The sequence below is a fragment of the Pongo pygmaeus genome, chromosome 15 (assembly GCF_028885625.2).
Source record: "Pongo pygmaeus isolate AG05252 chromosome 15, NHGRI_mPonPyg2-v2.0_pri, whole genome shotgun sequence".
NCBI lineage: Eukaryota > Metazoa > Chordata > Mammalia > Primates > Hominidae > Pongo > Pongo pygmaeus.
The window spans coordinates 69,295,051-69,314,272 of NC_072388.2; the positions used below are offsets into that span (position 1 = coordinate 69,295,051).

At 42.7% G+C, this 19,222-nt stretch overlaps 1 protein-coding gene and 1 non-coding gene across 9 annotated transcripts in view; one reads left to right on the forward strand and one right to left on the reverse strand.

Annotated features, from left to right (window-relative positions):
* LOC129012084 (cytochrome c oxidase assembly protein COX16 homolog, mitochondrial) overlaps nucleotides 1–18,627 on the reverse strand; it is a 36,354-nt gene extending 17,727 nt beyond the window's left edge. Inside the window, exon 1 of one of the 8 annotated variants that reach the window (XM_063651746.1) lies at nucleotides 15,582–16,371. In XM_063651746.1, the coding sequence (XP_063507816.1) occupies nucleotides 15,582–15,698 (117 nt within the window). In that variant the 5' untranslated portion in view covers nucleotides 15,699–16,371. Of the gene's footprint in view, nucleotides 1–15,581 lie in introns of all 8 variants that reach the window. The other 7 variants (XM_063651747.1, XM_054447394.2, XM_054447396.2 and 4 more) reach the window with 7 other exon arrangements.
* Nucleotides 16,962–17,158, forward strand: LOC129013481 (U2 spliceosomal RNA). Its single transcript, XR_008493950.2, has one exon. It is a non-coding gene; the product is annotated as a U2 spliceosomal RNA (small nuclear RNA).
* Nucleotides 18,628–19,222: the final 595 nt, after the last annotated feature.

Genomic DNA, 19,222 nt, shown 5'->3' on the forward strand with positions numbered 1-19,222 from the left:
AAACCGGAGTTTTATTATTACTCAAATCAGTCTCCCCGAGCATTCAGGGATCAGAGTTTTTAAAGATAATTTGGTGGGTAGGGGCTTGGGAAGTGGGGAGTGCTGATTGGTCAGTTTGGAGATGGACTCATAGGGGGCGAAGTGAGCTTTCCTTGCTGTTTTCTGTCACTGGGTGGGATGGCAGAACTGGTTGAGCCCGATTACCCGTCTGCATAATGTCAGCTGATCCATCCAGTGCAGGGTCTGCAAAATATCTCAAGAACTGATGTTAGGTTTTACAATAGGGATGTTATCCCCAGGAGCAATTGGGAGGTTCAGACTCTTGGAACCAGAGGCTGCATGACCCATAAACCGTAATTTCTAATCTTGTAGCTAATTTGTTAGTCCTGCAAAGGCAGACTGGTCCCCAGGCAAGAAGGGAGTCTTTTTGGGAAAGGGCTATTATCAATTTTGTTTCAGAGTCAAACCATGAACTGAATTCCTTCCCAAAGTTAGTTCGGCCTGTGCCCAGGAATGAACAAGGGCAGCTTACAGGTTAGAAGCAAGATGGAGTCAGTTAGGTCTGATTTCTTTCACTGTCATAATTTCCTCAGTTATAATTTTGCAAAGGCAGTTTCAGTATTGCTACAAAACTTCATGACCACAAGGAGAAACTCACTCACCATTACTTATTGTGTGTTGCTCTTATAAAACAAGCTTAGAATGGACTTTGGATTTCAGAAGACACCTGTAGATTTCCCTGACATCTCAAAGCAGGGATGAATAGTGTAAGATTCTCCCTGGGACCTGAAAGCTTAAGGAGATGAATAACTCATCCCTTCTCAGGCCCAGTCCCAAGGCACAAGGCTACTTGCGCCAGCAGTGTGCACCAGCAAGATGGCAGAAGGAGGAAGAGAGCCGGCCGGAAGATACGTACCCCTGAAGATTGAGAAAGAGGCCATCCAGGTACAACAGAGCAATTATGTCAGACTACGACACTTCCTGTTTACAGGAGACTATAAAACCTTTGTCCCATCCTCACTTGGGGCTGATGCCATTTTAGGCCTTAGCCCACCTGCACCCAGGCGCTTATTAAAACAGCATGTTGCTCCTCACCACCTCATGTTGTCTGTTGGTGCACTCTCAGGGTTCGAACCGATACAAGAACCTTACATCTGGTGCTGAAACCCGGGAGGGGTTCTGGTCCACGTCCCCTGTGAACCTACCCCTCCACCCCAGACAGCAGGCCACAGCAGCCAGACAAAGGAAGCTCCTCGATCTCCAGTTGCCTCTCTGTGCATGCACATTGGTCACTGATCTTGCCTACTGGTAAGTTTCCTCAGGGGCCCAGTTAACAGGGAAAATCCGCACGGCCTCTCTTAGTTTCTCTGGTCCGAATATCCAATGTTGGTCCAAGAAGGCTCCGGCGTGTGCCAGGCACTCGCTGATCATCTAGTCTTAGGGGGACGCCTCTAAGCCATTTGATCGTGTTCCAGGAACGAAAAAGGCAGCGGTGACAATTGCTCCTTTTATCATCTCCCTCCAGGACGGTCTCCTTTTTCCCTCTTCTCCCGAGCCTACCCTCTGTTAATGGGAAACTCCCGGTCCTCCATTCCAAACAACAGCCCTCTAGGCTGCTTCATAAAAAACCTGCAAACCTTAGGCCTCAGGCAAGATATTCGCTCTAAGTACCTTGTCTTTTTTGCAATACAGCCTGGCCACAGTACAAATTAAATAATGGGTCCAAATGGCCCGCAAATAGAACATTCAACTTTACAATTTTAACTGACTTAAGCAATTATTGCCGACTACTGGAAAAATGGGGAGAAATTCCTTATGTCCAGGCCTTTTTGCACTCAGATCACAACCCAACCTCTGCAATTCTTGCTTACCTGTTCAAATCCTTCCCCTCCATTCTCACCGCCCTGATCGCCTTTCTCCTCACGACCCTACCTCTTTTTTCTCGTTTGATCCAGCTGACTGCTATCCACCCCTCCCAACCCCTACCTTTTCCTCTCAACCATCTTCTTTAACCCCCAAGCCTCCTCATTGTCTTCTCAGCTGCCATCTTCCCAGTCAGCTGTATCCACTTCTTTTCCTACACCATCCCCTCCTCGGGACAATTCCAATATTGCCTGTACCCATTCTCCTCCCCCACTGCCCTCTCCTAAAGCTTGTAAACCCATCCCGCCACCTTACGCCCCTGCCTATCCTCCACTGCCTGTTAACCCTTCTTCCCCCTTCAAACCCTCAGAATGAACTATTATCTTAAACCTTTGGTTCATCTCCCAATCCACCCCCAATATTCTGCGCAAGCTTCAGAAGCTTGATGACAGCCCTCAAACCTCACAACAAGACCTTCTTAATTTAGCCTTCATAGTCTTTAACAATCATGATAAGGAAAGTAAAAGGCAAAAACAGGCGGAGTTTCAAATGCTTGCCTCCGCCATCAGGGGCCCTGCAGGCCCACGGGTCCGCAGCTACACAGGGAAGCCTCCTAGCAACCTGCCTCCACCTAGCACCTGTTTCAAGTGCGGCAATGAAGGCCACTGGTCCAGACGATGCCCAAATCCAGGTAAGCCCACCAGGCCATGCCCCCTCTGCAGAGGACCCCACTGGAAATTGGACTGTGAGCGGCCCCTGCAAAGACCGCCCCCATCACTTCCTAAGCCGGCCAAAACCTCCTACTTGGATCTCATTGGCCTTGCCGCTGAAGATTGATGGTGCCCTGGAACGGATGCCCCGGCAACTACCATCGCTTCATCCGAGCCAAGGGTAACCCTGATGGTGGCAGGTAGGCCAGTATGGTTTTTTAAATTAATACTGGGCAAACTACTCTGCTTTACCTAATTTTTCAGGACACACCCAGTCCTCCCTTTTCTCTGTTGTGGGAATTGACAGACAAGTCTCCAAACCCTGAGCCACCCCTCCACTTTTCTGCTCCCTGCACACCTTTTCCTTCAGTCGCCCTTTCTTAGTCCTGCCCTCATGCCAGAGACATCCTTTCAAAACTCCACACTACTCTCCACTTGCACATTCCCCATAGTACTCAACGCATCAACCCAGACCCCTCGGGGCATCTTTCTTCTACTCCTCCAACCTCCCACCTTAAAACATGCAAATTTACCTTATCCCCCATCCGTAGTTAACCCCGCTGTTTACAATACTTCCACACCTTCAGTCGCAAAACACCACACCCCCGTCCGCATTACCCTTAAAGAGTCCACCCAGTTCCTATCACAGAAGCAGTATCCCATCCTCCAAGCAGCTCTCATAGGCCTAAAGCCTATCATTTCTCGCCTCCTCACCAGTCACCTACTCCACCCAACAAACTCTCCTTTTAACACACCAGTTCTACCTGTTACAAAGCCAGATGGAACTTATCACTTAGTACAGGACCTCAGGCTCATTAACCAAGCTGTACTCCCAGTATGTCCCATAGTTCCTAACCCATATACTTTACTTTCTGCAATTCCCTCCAATACCACCCATTTTCCTGTTCTAAATCTAAAGGATGCTTTTTTCCACAATTCCTTTACACCCTGATTCCCAAAACCTCTTTGCCTTAACGTGGGAAAACCCCGACACCCACCTTTCACATCAGCTCACCTGGTGCGTCCTACCTCAAGGTTTCACAGACATCCCCCATCTTTTTGGACAGGCCCTTGCTCATGACCTCTGTACCTTATCCCTAAAACCATCCACTCTCCTTCAATGTGTTAATGATCTGCTCCTGTGTAGCCCCTCTCAAAGAGACTGCAATGCCCATGCTATCTCTCTCTTTTAAACTTCTTGGCAGAACGGAGGTATCAGGTCTCCCCTAAGAAAGCAAAAATATGAGCCCTCTTAGTCACCTATCTAGACCTGGCTCTTATCCCATGAACCCGAGGGCTCACAACCAACCGCATATCCCTCCACCAGTCCCTCCCACCTCTGAAAACTAAGCAAGAAATTCTCTTTCCTAGGACTAGTGGGATATTTTAGGCTCTAGGTTCCCTCCTTTGTTCTACTTGCCAAACCGTTATACCAAGCCACTAAAGGCCCTCTCCATGAGCCTTCAAACCCTGCATAGCCTATCACCCAACCTTTCCATCTACTCCAGAAGGCTCTCATCTCGGCCCCCATCCTCACTCTCCCAGACCTCACCAAACCTTTCTCCCTCTATACCGACGAATGTGTGGAGTTGCACTAGGTGTTCTAACCCAGTCTAAGGGACCCACCCTCCAGGTTATCGCCTACCTCTCCAAACAGCTTGAAGCCCACGGTTCTCAGATGGCCTGCCTGCCTCCAAGCCCTGGAGGCAGCTGCTGTCTTCATTCTTGAAAGCCTAAAACTATCTCTCCATGCCAACCTAACAGTTTATTCAACCCATAACATCAAAGACATGCTAGCTCACCACAGTGTACTAAGTCTCATCTCTGCCCCACGGCTCCTCCGACTGTACGCTCTGTTCATAGAAACCCCTCAAATCACCGTGCTAACCAGCTCTCATCTAAACCCTGCCACACTCTTACCTGAAGCTACAACGCCCAAGACCCTACACACTTCTGTGTGAACACTGTTTAAACCTGTCTTACACCTTTTCCAAACCTAATAGCCCAACCTCTTCCAGATGCCTCCTTTACTTGATTTGTAGATGGCAGCTCCTTCCTATGTCAAGGATGCCAGCATGCTGGCTATGACATAGCGTTACCCCCTCACATACACTACTGAAGCCAATCCGCTCCTCGTAGGCACCACCTCCCAAAAAGCTGAACGCACTGCTGTCACTAAAGATCTCACTCTAGTAGCCAGACAACAAATTAACATATATTCAGATTCTCATTATGCGTTCCATATAGTACACTCACACTCATCTATCTGGAAAGAACAAGGTTTTTTAACTGCAAAAAACACTCCTGTCATAAATGGCTCTCTCATCAGCAAGCTCCTTCAAGCTGCCAGACTCCCACAGAAAGTTGCCATCATTCATTGCAGGGGCCACCAAACCCCGGACAATCCTATATCGGCTGGAAATGTGCTAGCAGATCAGGTAGCCAAACAAGTAGCCCTGCAACCCGTGCAAGGCCAGTTTCTGTCCTGTCCTTGTTCTCTCCTCTTTACTCCTCAGAAGAAGAGGAGGACTTCTGAGCCCAAAACCTTCAAAAGCAAGGACCATGGTATGTCAAGGAAAGGCACTTCATTCCTCCTCACTCTCAAAGCCTTCCTCACCTCCAAAGCCTCCACAGCGCTTTCCATGTTGGTTACAAATCTCTCTTGCAACTTCTCCACCCTATTCTCACTTGTCCTCACCTTTCCAGCTATGTTCGAGAAATCACCCAGTCCTGCTCTATCTGCCACTCAGTGTCACCCCAGGGCTCCCTCCGGCCACCGCCTTTTCCTACCCACCAAGCCCGGGGCCAGGTACCCAGGCAAGATTGGCAAGTAAACTTCATTCACATGCCACCCAATAAGCAGCTCCGCTATCTTCTAGTCTTGGTCTGTACCTTCTCCAGGTAAGCAGAAGTGTTCCCAACAACTTCAGAAGGTGCAAATGTCACACAAACTCTCATCATGCATATAATTCCCTGTTTCGGCCTCCCAACATCCATCCAGTCCGATACAGGCCCACCTTAATCAGCCAAATTATCCAAGGCGTCTCTATATCTTTAAGAATAAACTAGGTTCTCCACACACCCTACAGGCCTCAATCTTCAGGCAAAGTTGAAAAAATTAACTCTGTCCTTAAAGCCCAACTCACCAAGCTGGCTCTAAAAACCCAGCAGTCGTGGACAAAAAAAATCTCTCCTTTGCCCTCATAAGGCTCTGCACAACACCAAAAGCACCCTCTTTTTATAGTCCCTTTGCAATCATGTATGGCTGAACTTTTGTCTTGGGGCCTCCACCCTTACCAGACTCTGAGCCCTTCAGGAATTACCTTCCCTCCTTAATCCAGACAAGGTCTTTGATTTGTGAAGCAGCAAATAAGGCCATGCGTCTGCCTGTCGACACCGCCTTGTCCTCTCAACATTAACTGTCTTGCAGGCACAGATGTGTTTCCAGACAATCCAGATGATGCTCCTGATACAATGACACGGTGGATACCAGCCCGTCTCTCAAGAATACCCAAAAAATTAAGGTTTTCTTTTTCCAAGGTGCCCACGCCACCCCTATGTCACGCCTGAAATAGTTATTAAGAAAGTCATCCCTTTTCCCTTTTCTATAACCAAATAGACAGGAATGTAAGATTCTCCCTGGGGCCTGAAAGCTTAAGGAGATGAAAAACTCTTCTCAGGCCCAGTCCCAAGACTCAAGGCTACTTGTGCCAGCAGGGTGCGCCAGCAAGATAGCAGAAGCAGGAAGAGAGCTGGCCGGAAGACACATACCCCTGAAGATGGAGAAAGAGGCCATCCAGGTACAACTTAGCAATTACGTCAGACTAGGACACTTCCTGTTTACAGGAGACTATAAAACTTTCGTCCCGTCCTCACTTGGGGCTGACGCCATTTTAGGCCTCAGCCCACCTGCACCCAGGCGCTCATTAAAACAGCATGTTGCTCCACGCCGCCTCGTGTTGACCACTGGCACGCTCTCGGGGTTCAAACCAATACAAGAACCTTACAAATAGCTGGGTCACCTCTCACCTCATACTGAAGCAATACAGCAGTCACAGCTAACTAAGAGAGAGTTATCTTCTCCTATGCAAAGAAAACATATTTACAATACTGTCATTGCATTTATAAATGTATTCTCTAAAAACAAAAACACACAAATGATTTTGTCCAATTTACAACTAACTGTAAATGTTTAGTAGAATAACAATTTTAATTTTTAATATTTTACTTTCTGTTCTCCTATCATTTTCCCCTAATAAATTAAGAAATGTAATTTGAGTACAATTAAAAATGAACAAACAATAATTCATCCAATTCATTTGGTTAATTCATCTTTTTATGCTTTTAGGTCAATTTGCTATCTTCAGTGCTGCAATGTATTACAAAGGTTTATGTTGTGGAACTTTGTTAATACCAAATGCTGTATCTCAAAGTAGCTAATTGAAAACTTCTATAGACTGGACTTCAAATATTTTTGCATCAGCCAAACTGTGGAATTTACATAACTCAGAAAAAGCAGACATAACTGACATTTTGCTGATTTAACAAAAGAAGAAAATAATATTTTCAAAAGCTTAGCCCTTCTACTAAATGACTGAAGCCATTCTTCAAGGGGGGATGAAGGGGTAGGGAGCCCTCATTAGGGTAGTATTTTGCCTGAACTCAAAGGGTACAATTTCTATCTTATTTATGTCTTTCCCCCCAATATAACCCGTTTCCAACTTACTGGTTGTCCTTCAAAAAACCATCAATCCATGTATAAGCACAGACATTTTAAACATACCACACTCTCCCTTTAATACAAACGGAGACATAATAATATGCATCGTGCTTACCATCTTGCACACTGCATTGATATTTTATTAATAAACACACACAAAAGTGTATATAAAGCATTAATTTAGAGATAATTGTAACATAAACTACAATGCATTAACTACCCAGTTTAACAAATAGAATACTGCCAACACATATACCCCTTACAAATAAAAGGGTAACCTTCCTCTCTTTACTGTTAACACAAAAGCTAGATTTTATTGCATTCACTTCTTGATTTTCTTCTTTACTTTACCATCTATATATAATAACTAAATTCTATAATTAAGCCTTTTCTGTTTTTGAATTTTATTAAAACTATTCTTTGGTGTAACTTTTTTTAGTGAGAAATTATGTATTTTAAAGTATATTGTATGCAGCTATAGTTAATTAATTTTCTTTGCTATATGGTATTCCATTATAAAAACAGAACACAGTTTATTTACTCATTCTCTTGTTTGATAGTTGAACGATTTCTGGAATAATGTCACAGCCTCAAGGTTTTGTTGGTATTCTTAACTTCAAAATTATAAAAGTTTATGTTTTATAGTGTTTTATACCTTTTAATATTTAATTATTTAATTGGTAATACAAATATATTTATATAAAAAGGAAGGTAGGGATCAAACTTTACTTTTTTCCAAATGGCTAGACCTTTCAGCTTCAGAATGAGGGATTAAAGCTAATTAGATTTTTGGATGACATGATAAAGCAGCCATGACAATTTGGGGATCTTTTAAGATTACTGCATATTGGGAAGTGTGGTAAATTTCATGTGATTTCTTTTTTCTTTTGAAAAACGTGGCAATATTTATTTAAGAAGTGAAGATGTCATTTATTTGACCCAGGAATTGATACTTACGTATAGTATATAATACTAGTCTGTACTTTTTTTTTTTTTTTGAGACTGAGTCTCCCTCTGTTGCTTAGGCTAGAGTGCAGAGGAGCGATCTCAGCTCACTGCAACCTCCACTTCCCAGGTTCAGGCAATTCTCCTGCCTCAGCCTCCCGAGTAGCTGGGATTACAGGCAACTGCTGCCATACCCAGCTAATTTTTGTATTTTTAGTAGATACGGGGTTTCACCATGTTGCCCAGGCTGGTCTTGAACTCCTGGGCTCAAGTGATCCACCCGCCTCAGCCTCCAAAGTGCTGGGATTACAGGCATGAGCCACCACGCCCAGTGGAGATCTTTTTATATTTGTATGTGTGTCACACATGAGATATTTTTATAACTACATGTTATATAATTATATATAAACATAATGCATTTTACATACATTATTTATGTGCACTCACTCATACATTTTCTAACACAAATATATTTCTTTTTTTTTCTTTTTCTTTTTTTTTTGAGACAGAGTCTCACTCTGTCACCCAGGCTGGGGTGCAGTGGCGCAATCTTGGCTCTCTGCAACCTCTGCCTCCCGGGTTCAAGAGATCCTCCTGCCTCAGCCTCCCAACTACATTTGTTTTTGCACATATATACTGGGGAAAAAATATCCAGTAATGGAATTTCTGGGTCAGATAAATGACATCTTCACTTCTTAAGTAAATACTGCCACTTTTTTCTAAAGAAAAAAAGAAATCTCATGAAATGTACCACATTTCTCAGTATGCGGTAACCTTAAAAGATCCCCAAGTTGTCATTGCTACTTTATCATGTCATCCAAAAATCTAATTAGCTTCATGCCTGTAATCCCAGCACTTTGGGAGGCTAAGGCGGGAGAATCACAAGGTCAGGAGTTCAAGACCAGCCTGGCCAATACGGTGAAACCCCATCTCTCCGAAAAATACAGAAAGTAGCCAGGTGTGGTGGGACACACCTGTAGTCCCAGCTGTTCGGGAGGCTGAGGCAGGAGAATCGCTTGAATCCGGGAGGCGGAGGTTGCAGTGAGCCAAGACTGCACCATTCTACTCCAGCCTGGCGACAGAGTGAGACTCTGTCAAAAAAAGAAAAAAAAAAATCTAATTGGCTTTAATCCCTCATTCTGAAGCTGAAAGATGTAGCCATTTGGAAAAAAATACAGTTTGATCCCTACCTTTCTTTTAATTTAATTTATATATACATATAATTTTATATATATATACACACATATATACACACACATATATACACATATATATACACACACACACATATATATACACATACACACACACACATATATATATTTTGTGTGTGTGTGTGTGTGTGTGGCAGAGTCTTGCATTGTCGCCCAGGCTGGAGTGCAGTGGTGTGACCTCAGCTCACTGCAACCTCCACCTCCCAGGCTCAAGTAATTCTCCCATCTCAGTCTCCTGAGTAGCTGGGACCACAGATGCCTGCCACCACACTCCACTAATTTTTTTTATTTTCAGTAGAGACAGGGTTTCACCATATTGGCCAGGATGGTCTCTAACTCCTGACCTTGTGATCCGCCTGCCTCAGCCTCCCAAAGTGCTGGGATTACAGGCATGAGCCACTGTGCCCGGCCCCTACCTTCCTTTTTTTATAAATGTATTTATATACCAATTTAAAAATTAAATATTAAAAGGTATAAAACATAAACATTTATAATTTTGAAGTTGAGAATACCAACAAAACCTTGAGGTTATGAATTTCATTTTTTTCCCATCACAAGATTTTATCATCAGAGGCTATAAATTTCAAAACCAAGTATATGTGACCACATAAAAATTTAAAACTTCTGGGTGGGTATGGTAGCTTATCCCTGTAATCCCAACTACGCCGGAGGCTGAGGTGGGAGAATCACTTGAGGCCAGGAGTTTAAGACCAGCCTGGGCAACACAGCAAGACCTCCTCTCTTAAAAAAACAACAACAATAATAATAAATAAAACTTCTATGCTGACAAATAAATGAAATAAAAACATCATAAAGTCAAAAGAGAACAAATCAGAAAAAATATCTGTTATAGATAAGCAGCTAATACCTGCAATGTCAAAATGTAAGATTTGTATACACAAAATAACTTTTGTTTCAGTTTCAATGAAAAGACACAGGCAGGCCATGCTGAAAAGTCCAGCCATGTGACTAGACGGCTGGGGCTTTGAGCTATGTGATATCAACCCAACCTCCAAACCTCAAGGGAGAAGAGGAGAGCTGGAGACAGTTCAGTCACATGGCCAATGGTTCAATCACCCATGCCTATATAATGAAACCCCAGTAAAAATTCTGGACAGTGAAACTTGGTTGAACTTCCTGGTTGGTAAACACATCAATGTGCAAGGAGGGTGACATACCCTGATCCCATAGGGAGAGAACACAGAAGCTCTGCATTCAGGACCCTCCTGGACCTCGACATATGAGTCTCTTTTTTTGGCTGTTCCTAATTTATATCCTTTATAATAACACTGTAATCATAAGTATAGTATTCTCCTGAGTTCTATGAGTAGTTCTAGTAAATTACTGAACCTGAGGGGGTGGCTTAAACACCCAAATTTGTAACCAGCTGGTCAGAAGCACGGGTGGCCTGAGAATCCTGGGGTTATGCCTGGTGTAGGAAGTTAGGGGAGTTTTGTGCACGACTATGCATAGAGTGTGTGTGTGTGTATATGTGTGTGTGTGTGTGGTGTTTGAATTGCACTGCAACACTTATTGCCTGTTACCATAGAATCCACACTAACTAAATATCTTCATTTATCTCCAATCTTCTCTTATCTACTGAAGGACACTGATTCATCAATTCTCTCCTTTCCTGTATCATCAACATCTTGCTCACCACTGCAGGATCCAGCATAAAAATGATATTATTTCTCCTATCTTATTAACAAACTTTCCTGGACACCACTTTCCCACCAGATACCAACCTCTTTCTTTGTTCCTATATGCAGAAAAATTTCTCAAATGAGTTGCCTATTCTAGCTGCTCTTCCTACTCTCTCTTAGATCCATTCCAACCATCAATGACATCCACATTACTAAATCTGGTGACTAACTTATTTTCATCTGATTTCATGAATAAAATTTCATACAATTGATCACACTCTCCTCCTCTTCCCTCATATCTGGTTTTTCTTTTGCCACAGAGTCAGTCTTTCTTAGTCTCCTTGATTGTTTCCTCCTGTATACCTCAACTCTCCAATGTTGGCATACCTCAGGGCACAATGTTTTCTCTTCTTCTCTATTCACTTATTTTGTAATCTTAATCAATCTTATGGCTTTAAAAGCATATATTGATTACAACATTCCATACAGACATGATCAAGCACGAATCCCAGTACCACCAGGTGAACAAAGCAGACCACATTAGTACTGCAAAATCTGGAACCTAAGTTGCCAGGAAAGGGAGCCCAAAATATTATAGTAGGCTACTGCCTACAAGTTAAACATGACAACATCCTGCTAAACTAGAAGACTTAAATAGGATATCATTTCCTAATATTTAAAATGTTCAAGATATCATACAAATTCCATTGTCATGACAAGAACCAGGAAAATAACTTTACTACAGTTTGGATATTTGACCCTCCAAACCTCCTGTTGAAATCTGACCCCCAATGTTGGAGGGAAGGCCTAGTGGGAGGTGTTTGGGTCATGGGGACAGATCCCTCACGAAAGGCTTGATGCTGTCCTTGTGGTAATGAGTGAGTTCTCACTCTATTCGTTCCCTTGAGAACTGGTTGTCAAAAAGAGCCTGCCACCTCCCTCCCCTCTCTCTTGGCATGTGATCTCTGCACGTGCTGGCTCCCTTTCGCCTTCTGCCACAAGTGGAAGCAGCTTGAGGCCCGCACCAGAAGCAGATGCTGTGCCGTGCTTCACAGTATGTACAGCCTGCAGAACCATCAGCCAAAAGAAAATTTTTTCCTTTATAAATTACCCAGCCTCTAGTATTCCTTTATAGCAATAGTGGTCCCCAAACTTTCTGGCGCCAGGGACCAGTTTCATGGCAGACCATTTGTCCACAGATGGTGGCGGGGGTGGGGGGCGGGATGGCAGTTTGGGGATGAAACTGTTCCACTTCAGATCATCAGACATTAGATCTCATAAGGAGCATGCAACCTAGATCCCTCACATGTGCACTTCACAATAGGGCTCGCGGTCCTATGAGAATCTAATGCCACCTCTGATCTGACAGGAGGTGGAGCTCAGGCAGTAATGCCCACTCACCTACTGCTCACCTTCTACTGTGAAGCCCAGTTCCTAACAGGCCACAAACCAGTACTAGTCCGTGGCCCAGGGGTTGAGGACCCCTGCTTTCTAGCAACATAAATGGACTAAGACAAACTTGAATTTTAAAAAGGCTATGGAGAGATGCTAACACAGAGATAAACCAGAGATTAGAATTATCTGACAAAGATGACAAAGACCTCAAAGGAAATATCATAAAAATACTTCAAACAACAACAGATTTTCTTGAAACAAATGGAAAATTAGAAAATCACGCCAAAGACATAGAAGATATAAAGAAGAACCAAAGGGTGGTATCAATGACATGGTGGAGTATCTCCAAAAATCCTTTCCTCCACAAAAACAATGAGAATGTTTGTAAAAAATTGTCAAACTTTTTTAGAACTCTGAAAATTAAGGAAAAACTTGCAACAATGTGCACAGTATTTACCTAAGAAAAATGCCTGAATCTCAGGAAGAACAGCTTGGTGGCATTTTTAATTTGCCATATTCTCACCCCTCCACCCAAGCTCCATAACAACCATGAAAACCAACAGCCTGCAAACATGATGTAAAGCCTGGCACCAAGTGAAGAGGGTAGAGAGGTTGGAGCTCTTTAAAACACCATTCTGTGAGAATTGTCATCATTTCACCAGTCTGGTACTTCCTGGAAGATGTTATTCACAAAGCTGTCTGTAGTTTACCTGACCTGGAGCTCAACTAGTATGAACAGACTTCTCCTAGGAAGTGTTTGTCAAAAAAAAAAAAAAATTCAGAAGTAATTGTTTAACATTATGACTGTCTGATGTGGTAGATAATAGGAATAAGGTGTCCTTAGAGGACTCTGAAAAGCTCAAATATATTCCTGAGAATTTAGAAAGTCATGCAAATAACTAGAACTGTGTACATGCCTAGAGCAATGTATATGCCCAAGAAAGACCTGAGAAGGCCCTAAATTCTCAACTTATGACTAATTTTGAAGCTCTGAGCAAGTAAGAAGTGAAGGCTATACATGGAGTTGTAAATTGCATGGCTGAATGTTGAAAGCATGCCCAAAAAAGCATGCAGAGCCTCTCAACAAAGACTGGCAGATTTGTTGGTTTTGGGTTTTAAAGAAACCTCTGTCCAATAAAAGGAAACACAGTCCAATTAAAAAATGGGCAAAGGATTTGAACAGACATTTCTCCAAAAAGATATTCAAATGACCAATAAACATTTGAAAAGATGCTCAACATAATAAGTCGTTAGGGAAATGAAAATCAAAACCACAATGAGGTATCACTTCACACTTACTAGAAAGGGTAATAATTAAAAAGATGGACAATAACAAGTGTTGGCAAGGATGTAGAGAAATTGAAAATCATATATTGTTGGTGGGAATGTAAAATGATGCAGCCACTTTGGAAAACATCTGGCACATCCTGAAAAGTTGAAGAGTTACCATATGACCTAGCAATTCCACGTCTAGGTATATTCGCTACCCGAGAGAAATGAAAACATACTTCCACACAAAGCGTGTACATAAATGTTCATAGCAGCATTATTCATAATAGTCAAAAACTGAAACAACCCAAATGTTCATCAATTGATAAAATATATCCAAACAATGGAATTATATCCATCAAAAGGAATGAAGTATTGATATATGTTACAATGTGAATGAACCTTAAAAACATTCTAAGTGGAAGAATCCAGTCACAAAAAACCCACATGTTGTATTAGTGTGTTAATATGAAATGTGCAGAATAAGCAAATTTACGGGTAGAAGTAGATTAGTGGTTTACCAGGCCAGCATAAGAGGTAGGAAGAAATGGGAAGTGACTACTATTAGTTATGATGCTTTTTTGGGGGTGATGAAAATGTTCTAAAATTGTGGTCATGGCTCCATAACTAAGAATATACTAATATCCAAATATATTAGTATACTAATATCGAATTTGCTAAAAACAACAAATTGAACTTTTTTTTTTTTTTTTTTTTTTTTTTTGGCGGGGAGACAGAGGTCTTGCTGGTCTGGAACTCCTGACCTGAAGCAATCCTCCTGTCTTGGCTTCCGCTAACACTGGGATTACAGGTGTGACCCATGGTGCTTGGCCCAGATACTTTAAATGGGTGAATCTTTTGGAGATTCCTAAAATCCACATTTGATGAATCTGGATTTTTCAAAAATGTGTAAAATGTCCATTACCTTTCTAAGATCACTTCTTTCCTTTAGTCTGCTTAAATGGAAAAGCTGGTAATTTCACCTGTGCCAACATTCATACAAAATAAAAATCGATTCTGTATTTAAAAGCAGCTTTTGTTAATATGCTTTAATTATTTCATTTACTAACACATCAATGCTTGCTGAAGCAAATAACTTACCCGTGATCAAAAAGCAAATAAGAGTCATCTGGACTTCAACTCTGGTTGTCTGAAGCCAGCCTCAGCCTGCATTTCATGACATCCTTAGGGAACTCAGTGTGGAAATGGATGCAACCATATAAACACGGAAGCTGTTTTCAACGTGCTTTGCAAATTATAACACAGCAACCATTCTGGCTACAATGTGGCAGGCACCGTACTCAACACTTTATTCACAAGGTGTTATTAGTTCATCACAACAACTCTAAGAATTAAGCTAATTCACAAACTAGAAAGATGAAACAGAAAGATACCAGGAATTCGTACAGTTAAATGGAATACATCTAGTCCCAATGATCCACAGTATCGTCAAAACATAGCTAAGGTGGGAGCGAGGAAGCAAGCTTAGTAATCATCCAAACTTGGCTTAAACTGTGGTTCTGACGGAATTCTCTGAGCTTCAATTTACTTAACTGTGAATCAAGGATAGTAACAATGACCGCGTTCGACGATGGGAAAGATGCCACGCTCACAAGCAGACAGATCCTAGTACACCTGAAATCCAGCCGGGAGTGGGGGACAGCGGCGGGGAAGTGGGGGGTGTGGAAAAGACTGGTAGAAGAGCTTTTACGAAAGCTCTCAGCCCGTCGCTAGCTCCTTCCTAGCCCGAGTGCAAGCCCTTAACTTCACATTTTACAGATTCCCTCCCAGGTCTTGATCCTGCCGAGGAGGAGGGTCCCACCTCTTGCGGAAGATCCTCCTCGCTCCACTCACCAACATGGGGACTCCATAGCGGAAAGTCTTGTTCTTGCGAAAAGCACGTATCACCGCGGGTGCAAACATGACTGAACTCTTCCATCGGCTCAGAACTCCAAGCGGGCCCAGCGCAGACTTCCAAATCTCAGTGGCTCACGCTTTCACTAAGACGAGTACGTCCTTGACTCACTTCCTTTTCCTTGGTTATTTGGTGCTCGGTCCTCACTGAATGGTTTCCGCTAGGCAAAAGCAATCGAGCCATCGTAACATACTTGTGCGTCTGCCCAGAAATGTGGGCGTCAGCGTATTTGGTTCCGTAACGTCGGCGGGCAGTTAGGAGTTAGAGATTTGAATCGGTTTACGATCACCAACAAATTGATACGGAAACCAGTACTTCCCACGTTCTGGGTCCCAACTAACGTCTTCTTAGAACACTCCCTTAGGCACATAGCCACTCGATAAAATCAGCTAAGGAAAAAAGTATTTTGAGGCCGGGCGCGGTGGCCTGGGTGGGTGGCCTGTAATCCCAGCACTTTGGGAGGCCGAGGCCGGTGGATCACCTGAGGTCAGGAGTTCTAGACCAGCCTGGTCAACATGGTAAAACCCCGTCTCTATTAAAAAAGAAAAAAAATACAAAAATTAACCGGGCGTGGTGGCAGGCGCCTGTAATCCCAGCTACTGGAGGAGCCGAGGCAGGAGAATCGCTTGAACCCGGGAGGCGGAGGTTGCAATGAGCAGAGATCGCGCCATCGCACTCCAGCCTGGGGAACAAGAGCGAGACTTCGTCTCAAAAAGAAAAAGGAAAAAAAAGTATTTTGAAGCTGGTACTCCAGTCTTTATGGCTATTTGTGGAGACTTTTAAAAATAAATCGCTAGAAAGATTAGGTTGAAATGTAATCAGTGTAGTGTCTTATCAGTCATTACTGAAGTTTAATGCTAATGATTTTACTGTGAGATAACCTGTAATCTTTCGTCATTTATGAATGTCTATTTTCCAATGATTCAGCAACCATACGGGCCACCTTTCAGCGTGTCACTGAAAGGGTTCTAGGAACACAGATAAAAATATATAATCCTTACCTTAAATACACTAGCGATTTCATAGGCACAGAAACAAACATGTGTAAAGTACTGGGATCGCTTAGGAAGCCGATCCCCCACGTGTCCCATTTACCAGAGGGAATCAGAGTGCAGGTGATGCGGAATATTATCTTCCATGCTATTCCTGAAATATTTCCATCTGTCCCTGCCTCTCTGTTACCACTGAAATGTTCCTTTTTTAATTCCTTATCATCTTTTCACCTATTAAAGTAGCCTCTTAAGTGTTCTCCAGAGGAGAAACTCCAGATCTACTGCAGGCTACTCCAGTGAAACTTATCCTTTTGGCTAAGATCAAGCATAGTATCTGTTCTTAACAGTTTAATATCTGACACATTCTCTATCCAAGGAAGACATGTTAAATGGGTTTTTGAAGCAAGGAGATGGAATAGGAGTTTGCTCCGCCACTCTACACATCAACCTGTATTTCAATACCTCCAGAAACCCAGGAATGGTGCATCTCTCCCATCTTACTTACTTCCTTTTGATATTTCAAAATTCATGCAGACCAGGCATGGTGGCTCATGCCTGTAATACCTGCAGTTTGGGAGGCTGAGGCAGGAGGATCGTTTGAGCCCAGGAGTTTGAGACTAGCCTGAGCAACAAAGCAAGACCCCATCTTTACAAATAATAAAAAATTAGCCAGGCATGGTGGGGTCTCAGCTACTTGGGAAGCTGAGGTTGGAAGATCACTTGAGCCCAGGAGGTCCAGGCTACAGTGAGCCGTGATCATGCCACTGCACTGCAGCCTGGGTGACAGAGCTAGACCCTGTTTCAAAAATAAATAAATAAATCTCACCTGGCATCCAGGTTAGTTAAGCATATCACATCTCCTACTCTCCCTAAGATCCTAGAAGCCAAAGGCACGGCTCTAAAACTCTAGCGTTTTCCTACATCTTCACTACATAAAACATCAGCCTACTGGATACTACTCCATCAAAACCCTGCACCTAAGTAGTAGATAATAATGGGTTAAATCGTATACATATATTCAAAATAATGCTAGAGTCGATAATCTTACACTTTTCAGATAAGGCATCTATCCAATTTAAGGGACTCTATGTCTTTAGTATCTTGTTTGTTCAATCACTCAAATAAGCATTTATTGAGAACCTTGAAATGGCCCTGAAGGAGTAACTGTGAACAGCAGGAATTACAAGTATGCTGGCAGATTGTCAGGGGACAAAATCTGTGACACTGAGGAATGTTAGCACCTATCAAATCATAACACATAGGTGGTAAATTTCATTGTCTATGCATAGTGCCCCTCTTAAGATAAGCATCACTACTGTGTACTTCAGTTTTTCCATCTGTTAAATCAGAATAAGTGATATTTGTCATCATTTTACAATTCTCACAAAAAGGGAACACAAAATTTCTTACCAGTATGGAATCTGTTGCCTTTCCAGAAATATGACTCAAATTCCATCTGTTTCCACCGTTAATAAACAGTTAAAATGCTGACTCAGCTATCTTAACTGTAAGAAGTTACAAAAAATATATATTCAAGAAATGGGGCATCTCCACCATCTATGCCAGTCCCTGAGGACTGGTATGTACTTGATATCCAGGCAGGTTATATTATCCTCTAGTATCTGCTCTACCAGCATTTAACTCATGCAAGTACATGGGAGCACTGTTATAAAACAAAAACAAAAGCAAAAACACCAGTCTTCTTGACAGCTTTAGTCCTGAAGTTAGGTGTCAGAATTATGGCCAGAACTGGCCGGCCATAGTGGGTCATACCTGTAATCCCAGCACTTTGGGAGGCTGAGGCAGGCAGATCACCTGAGGTCAGGAGTTTGAGACTAGCCTGGCCAACAGGGTGAAACCCTGCCTCTACTAAAACTACAAAAATTAGCTGGGCATGAAGGTGCATGATGGTAATCCCAGCTACTTGGGAGGCTGAGGCAGGAGAATCACTTGAACCCGGGAGGTGGAGGTTGCAATGAGCCAAGATGGTGCCACTGCACTGCAGCCTGGGCAACAGAGCAGGACTCCTCTCAAAAAAAAAAAAAAGAAAAGAAAAAGAAAGAAAGGAATTATGGCCAGAATTCATGGCTATGATAATGGAAAGATTAGTTACTTCATAAATCTTTGTTTACTTTGATAATGCCATTGAATCTACTAATTTTTTTTTTTTTTTTTTTTTTTTTTTTTTTTGAGACAGGGTCTGCTATGTTGTTCAGGCTGGTCTTAAACTCCCGGGCTCAAACCTCCTGCCTTGGCCTCCTGAGTAGCTGGGACTACAGGTGTGTGCTACCATGCTTGGCTTACTATCTAATTTGATTCACTTAAAAACCTTACGAAGTTGGGGGCAGAACATGATGCCAGACTCATCTTATAGGTTAACAAACTGAGGCTCAGAAAAGTTAAGAGGCAAACACAAGATCTTACTTTGGAAGTGGTACAAATATCCCAAACAGAACTAAATTTCTTATAGAATTGGACAATACTAACTATCTCATTGAAATTCTCTCCTCCTGTGGCTTTTATGGAGGTTTCACTGCCATGGCTCCTCTCCAACAG